Source organism: Carlito syrichta, unplaced genomic scaffold (genome assembly GCF_000164805.1).
Source record: "Carlito syrichta isolate Samal-C Ts95f unplaced genomic scaffold, Tarsius_syrichta-2.0.1 Scaffold309725, whole genome shotgun sequence".
NCBI lineage: Eukaryota > Metazoa > Chordata > Mammalia > Primates > Tarsiidae > Carlito > Carlito syrichta.
In genome coordinates this window covers 310,960-321,177 of record NW_007253821.1, presented here as the reverse complement: position 1 = coordinate 321,177, position 10,218 = coordinate 310,960, and the positions used below count along the sequence as shown (strand labels likewise).

Below are 10,218 nucleotides of genomic sequence, written 5' to 3'. Positions count from 1 at the left end.
AGTCTCACTCTGTCGCCCAGACTGGAGTGCAGTGGCCGCTCCCGGCCACCGCAGCCTCGACCTGCTGGGCTCCGGCGATCCTTCCGCCTCAGCCTTCCAAGTAGCCGGAATTACAGGCATGCGCTACCACACCCGGCTGATTTTTTGATTTATTGTAGAGATGAGGTCTCGCTGCCCGGGCGGGTCTCGAACCCGCGGGCTCAGGCAATCCACTCACCTCAGCCTCCCAAAGGCGCGGGATTACAGGCTGAGCCACCAAGCCCGGTTTAAAGTCATTTTTAACACAACTAAGCAGTCATGATTTAAGTCCCAGATGTAAGGCTTCAAATAAAAGAGCTCTGGACATAGCACATATCTACCTTAATTTCAATGTTTTCAAGGAAACTGGACCCAGTGTCTGTTTTGTAGTCCAGATTTGATACTGACCCTTTTCCAGAGTCCTGCTTTGCTTTGAGTCTTTATCATTCATTGCTTCATTTAAATCTCCTCTAAACTCTACCCTTCTTCAGAATTTTATAATAAATCTATTTTTTATCTTGTTTGGTTAGATGACCAAAGAGTTCTTTGTGATATTTTTGCTGGACAATGTATGTTCCTGGTGTTCATACTTTAAATAAAATAACTGAGGCTGGACATGGAGGACCATGCCTGTAATCCCAGCACTTTGGGAGGCTGAGGTGGGAGAATCGCTTGAGCCCAGGAGTTCGAGACCAGCCTGGGCAACATAGCAAGACCTCATCCATACAAAAAAATGAGCCAGGCATGGCAGTGTACACCTGTAGTCCCAGCTACTTAGGAGGTTGAGGCGGAAGGATCACCTGAGCCCAGAAACTGGCAGCTATGGTGAGCTGTGATCATTGCCACGACTATACTTCAGCCTGAGCAACAGAGTGAGACACCGACTCAAAGTAATAATAATAATAATAATAATAATTGGCTTAAAGGGCATGCAAATTGTCCTTCTGAAAGTTGTAGCAATGTGTAACACAACCATGAAGGGAATCTTATCATTAAGACTTCTTTTCTAATTTGGAGAAACAAAGTTATTTTCTTGTTCTTTTAATTTTATTACTAAATAGAGCCAAATATTACTTTCATGTGTATTAGTCATTTTTACTCTTTCTTTTGTAAATTACCAGTTTGCATGCTTTGTCCATTTTTTTTAGTCCATGTTCATTTTATCTCTGATCTGTAAAATATTTTTATGTATTAAAGATTTTAACTTCTTTGTCACGTTGTAATTATGTCTATCCAAAGTGTATTTCCTCTTTAACATTTGCATGCACATTTTTTTAGGTTTTGAGAAAAAAAAACTGACATCTTGCCCTGCTACCATTATTATTATTTTTTTGAGTTGGAGTCTTACTCTGTCGCCCAGACTGGAGTGCAGTGGCCGCTCCCGGCCACCACAGCCTCGACCTGCTGGGCTCCGGCGATCCTTCCACCTCAGCCTTCCGAGTAGCCGGAACTACAGGCATGCGCTACCATGCCCAGCTGATTTTTTGATTTATTGTAGAGATGAGGTCTCACCAAGTTGCCCAGGTGGGTCTTGAACCCGCGGGCTCAGGCAATCCACTTACCTCAGTCTCCCAAGGCGGATTACAGGCTGAACCACTGAGCCCAGCTGCCCTGCTACCATTACAAGTACACCGTCATGTCTCCAGTGCAGCCTCACTCTCCATCCTCCAGATAAACAAACAAGAAACTTACCCTGTCTCGTTCTAGTCTTCAAAACAAATGAAACCTTAATTTCACTTAATAACTAACTTCCCAACAAAAATGACCTCAGGAATGTTAATGCTTGAGGATATGCAACCACCTTTGGAGCTATCACGTGAAAAACTATTGTATTTCCATTATGAAATAGCTATACTCATTTCATTTTTTAAAATTTATAAGCTATTCATTTTAAATTCTAACTCCTGCTGGGCACGATGGCTTACACCTATAATCCCAGCACTTTGGGAGGCCGAGTTGAGAGAATTACCTGAGCCTAGGCGTTCGAGACCAGCCTGGGCAACTTGGCGAGACTTCATCTCTACAACAAATCAAGAAAAATTAGCCAGGAGTGATGGCACATGCCTGTGGTTCCAGCTACTCGGAAGGCTGAAGTGTGGTAGCTATAAGCGTGCCACTGCACTCCAGCCTGGGTGACAGAGTGAGACATCAACTCATTAAAAAAAAAAAAAAAAATTCTAACTCCTTTGTAAGCAAACATGTTATATTGTAAATGCTATGGTCTGAGTCTTTCTTAATTTTTATATAATCAAACATCATTTCCATCTTCAGCCATTGTGCTATACTTAAAAAGTTGTTCCTTACACTAAGATTGTATGCCTTCCTTAAATCCTTTTGGGAACTAGGTAGAGAATAAACAAATGCATCACACATATTTTATGCTAAAAACATGGCTTACCCTAAGCTCCCATATTACTGTAATATAATTTTAGGGCTGAAAAGGATCATCAGGGTTAATCCATCATCACAGATGAGGCAACCAAGACTAAGGAAAATGAACCATTCAAGATACATGGTTAGTAAGTGGCACAGTGAGGACTATAATCTGTCTTCTGACACTAAATCCAATGCTCCCTCTAGTCAATGTTGATATCATCATCTCTGCTAGAAGTATAGGATAAAATGATACTAAATGACAGTAATGATGAAATGCAAATATAACAAGTCTCTGCCTCTTTGAATAACCAGATAACACAATCTGTTCTGCCACAATGCTTGTTTTAATGAAGCTTTTGAGTATGTGACCCCTAACCCTCACATTTCCCATAATCCCTAATGGTTGTTGTTTTTTTTGAGTTGGATTCTTACTCTGTGGCCCAGGCTGAAGTGCAGTGCACACTCATGGGTATCACAGCCTCGACCGGCTAGGCTCAGGCAATCCTTCTGCCATAGCCTACCAAATAGCTGGAACTACAGGTATACGCCACCATGCCTGGTTAATTTATTAATTTATTGTAGAGATAAGGTCTTGCCAAGTTGCCCAGGCTGGTCACGAATCCTTGTAATCAGGCAATTCTCTCACCTCTGCCTCTGAATGTGCTAGGATTACAGGTGTGAGTCACTGTGCCTGGCTCCCTAAAGGTTTTTACTGTGTAACTTTGCACAGCATGGTGATTTTTAGGAATATATATGTTATGTTACAGCAGAACTGACTTTACATTTGTACTTTCCATCTGTGTACTTTGATAATATACAGAATGATTTACTTTTTAAAAGACTAGGATGGGCCAGGAGCAGTGACTCAGTCTGTAATCTCAACATTTGGGAGGCTGAGGCAAGAGGACTGCCTGAGCCTGGGGGCTTGAGACCAGCCTGGGCAACTTGGTGAAACTTTGTCTCTACAATAAATCACACACAAAAAACTAGTCAGATGTGGTGGTGTGTGTCTGCAGTTCCAACTACCTGGAAGGCTGAGGCAGAAGGATCCCCAAAGCCCAGCAGGTCAAGGCTGGTGGCCATGAGCCTCCAGCCTGGGCGACAAGAGTGAGATTCCAACTTAAAAAAAAAAACCAAAAAAAACTAGGATGGGCACTGTTCTTATATATACAAAATTTTACCCTTACTAATCCTACTGTATTTTATAAAGTTTTAACAATAATAGTAGTAGGCTACACACATAGAACTCTTCTATGATCACTGGTTTAAGTTTATAAACAAGAAACAAACTCAAAGTTCAGAGTTTTATAAAATTCTTTGTTTTTCATTTTTAGTTATTCAAGTTAAAAAGTTGTTTTGGTGTTGTCCTAGTAGATTTTAGAGGCCATACACCAAAACATTATCTAAAATAATTAAAATATAATTTACTTATTCAGTGAGACGGTGTGATTTAGTGGAAAATAACTATAGACTAGTAAACAATTAGCAGATAAAGTTTTAGTTCTAGGTTTCACTACAAATAGAGAGATCATAGGAAAATCCCTCTCTGGTATCTTTGGTAGCAGAAGGTAAACCAGATTGTATTTCTGACTCTTTCACCAGGCATTTATAGAGCATTTACTATGTGTCAGCACTATGGTACAGTAGGGGACATAAGTCCATGTAAAACAGACATGGTCCTTACCTTCATGCTACCAGTCTAGTGGGGGAAAGAAATGTTAATCAAATCATTGTAACTACACATAGTACAATTATAAGTACTTTTAGGGAGAAGATCTAGTTGCTATGAGGGCATTTAATGGGTGGATTTGATCTAGAGATGGTTAGCATGGTAAAACTGGAAAGGAAATTATATGAGTAAACAGCACGTGCAAAGGAACTAAAAGAAGGTAGTGTGGCAAACGCAGAGAGAGTAAGGGAAGATATGGATAAGATGGAACTGAAGAGGTGGGCAAAGGAGAGTTTATATGCCTTATGGACTTATAAAAAGCATCAATCCTTATTCCAAGGGTTTTAGAAATCTGAAGTATAGTAAGCATAAGATAACACGAGCAGATTTATGTTTGGCAAAGATTACACCACTCTAAAATTCTGTGACTCTAAAAATGGTAGTAAAAAGTATATCTACATCTGCTAATAATCATTATGATGGGCAAAGCATATACTTCTGGGTCATGCTGTTCAACCGTGAAACATTTTACCATACTCTTTTACTGTAAATGCTCCTATATATTTCATACCTATAACTTATACATTTCCGTGTTCTTGTTGACCTCCTTTCAAGCAAATTTGCTTTGGATTTTTTTGAATCTTTTTTCTTTTCTTCTTGGTCTTCAGAAAAATCTGGCTCCTTTAAAAACATAATAAAAAGTATGCAAGTTATTACTTATGACAAAACAAAGTTCCTTTGGATTAAGAGTCTTATAATCTCCATCTAGGCAGCACATGTGAAAGGACTGAAATGATCCTCTCAAAACTGAATAAGCATGGCAACACTAAGTATACAGATGAAAAACACTGGTGATCAAAGGATAAAATGCTTCTGTATTAAAATTCTTATGCTTCTGAGAATTTATAATTAGTCATAATGAAGTTTTTCCACTGATCCGTATTTTAGGAAATAATTACATTTGGCACAGAAGATAATAAACATATATGCTGAATAAATGAAATGATGGATTTAGAAGGGGTTGGTACTCAAGGAAGACAATATACTTTAATAGACTTTTATTTAACATGACAGGCTATTTATGCCTGTGACTTTATTAAAATAGCCTGAAACTATTTATGAAACCAAGACAATTTCATCTTTTTAAATGAAAATCATGTTACATGTACTTTCACTCATGAGATACCTTTCTTAATTATAAATTAAACTAGTAGCCGGACTCGGTGGCTCAGCCTGTAATCCCGCGCCTTTGGGAGGCTGAGGTGAGTGGATCGCCTGAGCCCGCGGGTTCGAGACCCACCTGGGCAGCGAGACCTCATCTCTACAATAAATCAAAAAACCAGCCGGGCGTGGTAGCGCATGCCTGTAATTCCGGCTACTCGGAAGGCTGAGGCGGAAGGATCACTGGAGCCCAGCAGGTCGAGGCTGCGGTGGCCAGGAGCGGCCACTGCACTCCAGTCTGGGCGACAGAGTGAGACTCCAACTCAAAAAATAAAATAAAATAAATAAAAATTAAACTAGTAAGTGCACAACACTGGTAATCCTTCAAAGAAATCAAACTGTGAATAATTCAAATTAAAGTTTTCGATAACCCCCCAAAACAAGGAATTAAAAATCAAATCACCCTCAACTATTCTTTAATCATTTTACTAAAATAGCATAACAAACAACTAAAAACAAATGACCAAATTTAGGGTAAAAATAATCAAACGTATTTCAAAGGGAAGAACTATAAATTTAGTTTGGATGTGATATCATATTTTTAAATTATCTGCATACATATAATTTCAATCACAAGATTAGGGGATTAGGGATTAGGGTGACTTCTCTAAGATCTTAAATTTTCATTTTTAATATTGGTATATTATACATTTAAAACTGCTCACACTACTTACAGTTGGTTAAATTTAATAACTATAATGGCAGCCTCCCCTTTTAATAATACAAATGAGAAACTTACTTGTGGAGGAATGATGTTTTCAATACTGATACCAACATATACCAAGCGTTCTTTCCTTTAAGTGAAAAAAAAACAAAAACAAAAAACAAAAAAGAGAGAGATTTGCTAAAAATAAAATTGTTACAATAATATCAATAACACAAACAACACTAAAATTATAATTTCACAGTAATAGCAGAGATACTAGCTATGTATTGGTATCTGTGATGAGCACAAAATGTCCTAGAGTTAAGAAAATTATCTCTTTAGAAGTGACTTGGTGTAAGGTAAGAAGTGGCTTGGTAGAAGAGACTTGGTAAAATAAAACTGATCACTAAAACAAACAAGGAACTTACGTTGTGACTCGATGATGTGATTAGATAGAAAGATACCTTTGATTGGACAAATTTGATCTTTGTTATATTGTTATATATATAAGTCCTTAGTAATATTTTGTGTATGTGTATAACAGTTAAAATCTCATGGTAATAATATTACTATAAAAAATTCTGTAAACAAAATCATATCAAGGTTCTAGTAAATGACACAAAGATTTTTCACTTCTTGCTGTTGAAAAGATAAAAGCAGCTGGGCTCGGTGGCTCAGCCTGTAATCCCAGCACTTTGGGAGGCTGAGGCAAGTAGATTGCCTGAGACTGTGAGTTTGAGACCAGCCTGGGCAACTTGACGAGACCTTGACTCTACAATAAATGAAAAAATTAGCTGGGAGTGGTAGCGCATGCCTGTAGCTCCAGCTACTTGGAAAGCTGAGGTGGAAGGATCGCTGGAGCCCAGCAGGTCGACCCTAGGGTGGCCATGACCATGCCATTGCTCTTCAGTCTGGGAGATGGAGTAAGAAAAAAAAAAAAACAAACATGATGAAAGCAATGCAGCCATAAGGCTCTGTGCTCCAGAATGCCATGAAGATGACACACTTATAGCCAGGAAATGAGGATTTGAACCATTAATGACATCTCCATAGTTTCATTTCCAAGAAACAAACCTTTATTGACTTTAATTTAACACATTTTATATTTTAAAAAAAGCAGGTGCTTTCTCTGCTACTCCAAAGTTAAGCCAATTCAACAAGGAGAGCTGAGTTCTGACATTTTAGAGCTTAGCTCAAACGAAAAAGAACTAGTAACTATTCTTTCTCCTTATACTTGTAATGTTCCTTATAGAAGGAATGCATCCAATTGGCTAGGTCCTTTACAGTACAGAATTTAGTGCCCTGAAAACAAAAATGTCAGTCTTTTTTAGAGATAGGTCGTGATGCTAATACATATGTAAGAAAGTAACAAAGTGATTTTAATCAAAACCCAATAAAAATACAGTACAGTTAAGAAACTAATAACAAGAAAAGGTAAGAACAGTACACTAACTAGAACAGGAAAGACTCCACGGATGTCAGCACTTGAGCTACTTCTGTTATTAAGTATGTTTGATTCTAACCAAGTTTACTGAGATAAGAGTTTCCTCTTAAAACCTCTTTTAAGAGTTTCCTCTTAAAACCTTGAAATCTCAACCAGGTGCGGCAGCTCATGCCTATAATCCCAGCACTTTGGGAAGTGGAGGCGAGAAGATTGCCTGAGCCCAGGGGTGCAAGAACAGCCTGGGCAACCTAGTGAGACCTCATCTCTATAATAAATCAAAAAGAATTAGCAGGTGTGGTGGCACACGCCTGTAGTTGCAGCAGAAGGCAGAAGGATTGCCTGAATCCAGCAGGTAGAGGCTACGGTAGCTGTGAGCATGCCACTGTACTCCAACCTCAGTGAAAGAATGAGACTCGTATTCAAACAAACAAACAATAAAACAGCCTCAAAAACTTTACGTTCACTTGGCCACTATTTCTCTCCTCAATTCAACTACAAAAACACTTATTCATGTTTGCCACTGCTTTGTATCAGGCTTGAGAATTCACAGGTAAATAAGATATGGCTCCTGCCCTCACAATTATTGAGTATAGTCAGTTTTTAAATAATAATGAACAATTATTTAAACAATTATTTAAAATAATAAATAATTATTTATACAATTATTTAAAAACTGACTATAGTTCATTATATACAAGTATAATGGAAACCTGAAAAAATAATAGGTTAATTTTGCCTGAAAAACAAAGAAATTTGGGAAGGATTTAAATAGGTAGTAACATCTGAGCAGGATCATGAAGGTTCGTTTGATTTCTGGCCATGTCATTCTCTTTCTTAGCAATCAGAATCTTCCACTCCATCTCACTACCAGGCTCAGTGATCAGTTATGAACCAGACCTTATCATTATCAATAACCACACTCCTAAAATTCCTCTTCTCTGACTTCTATCAGTTCACATTCCAGCTTACAGCCTATGTCCACGGATCCCAATAATTCTTCAACTTCTTAGAACCTCCATCCACTAATGCTGACCTCTTTTAAACACTGCCCATCACTTCCTTCATGTCCTTAACTTTCCCCTTTACCTGGCTTAGACTCCACAGTCTACTACTATAAATATTCCTTTGTATATACTCTTTCAAATCGCTTGTCTCTTTCTCTCCTTCCTTCTGTTATATTACCTGAAAATTCCAACCCTGATTAAATCCATTCTCTGATAGTACTCTGGGGCTGGGTGTGGTGGCTCACATCTGTAATCCTAGCACTTTGGGAGGCTGAGGCAAGAGGACTGCTTGAGGTTGGGAGTTCAAGAGCAACCCAGGCCACACAGTGAGACTCTAACTCTTAAAAAAAAAAAAAAAGTACTTTGGAAGTACTGAGTTGTTTGAATTCCCAAATAATTTCTGGCACTAAACTCTGGAGGAGACGTTTAAAAATCACTAAGTAGACTTTGAAAACACCAGATTTCAGAGTATCCCAGCTCCAGGCCCATAGATAGTTGCTGACTAGCCACTAAATACTCACTAATGCATCCCTCTTATCTACCAAACTGTAGAAGCCTCTAAGCTAGAGACCACATTGTATAACTCCTCATGTTGTTTACACTGCCTGGCATAAAGTAGAAACTCAATAAATATCAGGTAAAAGTTGACTATATGTGAGACGAGGGAAAAGATGCTCTTATATTATGACATATGGAGTTAAGTATGGCTCTAAGCTGCTAGGATGAGTGCTAGACAAGTTATTTCACAGATTTTTAGAAAATGAATAAAAATGCTCACATTAGCAAAACGGATGAAGCCAGCTGGAATTTACAGTTAATAAATATTTATTTTAGAAACACACACATTTTGCTGTTTAAAGTCCCTAAGGTTCATACACACACACACACACACACACACACACACACACATACACACACTCTAGGAGCTATAAATAATAAAGCTTTGTTAACCAGATTATCAGGGAGAATCAGCAAACACCAGCAACATTCAGTAAATTGGCTTTGTGCCAGACTGGTCTTCTTGTAATACTAACTTCCCCTCCTTTCTACATTCAATCTCATTGAAGATTCAGTGTGTGATCTAAAGCCATGACTACAGATGTTCTCTTAAAGGAAGATACTAAGTCAAGAGGATTATCAAGAGTAGGAGAGAAACCGAAAGGTACTAGTAAATGACTAGTAATATAAACAAATGTTGGGGCACATTTCAGCACAAATTTCTAAAATTTAAAGTATTTAAAATAATTGAAGTGGCATGTTCTATGGTGTGTGAGGCCACTGTCAAAAAATTTTCACAAACCTTTTCTGTATAAATGGTATAAGCAGCATAGGCCTCCACAGAACAAACAGACATAATCTAAGTATCAGATGAAATTCTTAGTGGTTTACATTCTTGGCTTTTAGAAGGAATACATTCTCTTCCAAACCCTTAGTGGGTGAGCCTATTAGTAACCTGCACTGTTGAGTCAATTCAGCTTCTGGACATGGAAAAATCTGCCTGTCTTGCTGATTTCTCAGGACAGGCAGATTTCAGAAAGACCGAGGCAAAGAAACTTCTAGTTTTTATTTGTGATTCACTTTAAAGCATCTTTAGTTATGTCTTTTCCAGTGATAAAAAGTAAAAACAGGCCGGGCTCGGTGGCTCAGCCTGTAATCCCGCACTTTGGGAGGCCGAGGTGAGTGGATTGCCTGAGCCCGCGGGTTTGAGACCCACCTGGGCAACCTGGCGAGACCTCATCTCTACAATAAATCAAAAAATTAGCCGGGAGTGGTAGCGCGCGCCTGTAATTCCGGCTACTTGGAAGGCGGAGGTGGAAGGATCGCTGGAGCCCAGCAGGTC

General features: G+C 38.6%; 1 protein-coding gene across 1 annotated transcript in view; it reads right to left on the bottom strand.

Moving 5' to 3' along the window:
- The window catches only part of RSF1 (remodeling and spacing factor 1), a gene marked incomplete at its 3' end in the record, with an annotated part of 136,526 nt that overhangs the window by 12,226 nt on the left and 114,082 nt on the right, over positions 1 to 10,218 (bottom strand). Inside the window, exons 10-11 of the mRNA XM_021717396.1 lie at positions 6,024 to 6,078; positions 4,635 to 4,744 (exon numbers count right to left, since the gene is read on the bottom strand). Of these exons, the coding sequence (XP_021573071.1) occupies positions 4,635 to 4,744; positions 6,024 to 6,078 (165 nt within the window). The remainder of the gene's footprint in view (positions 1 to 4,634; positions 4,745 to 6,023; positions 6,079 to 10,218) is intronic.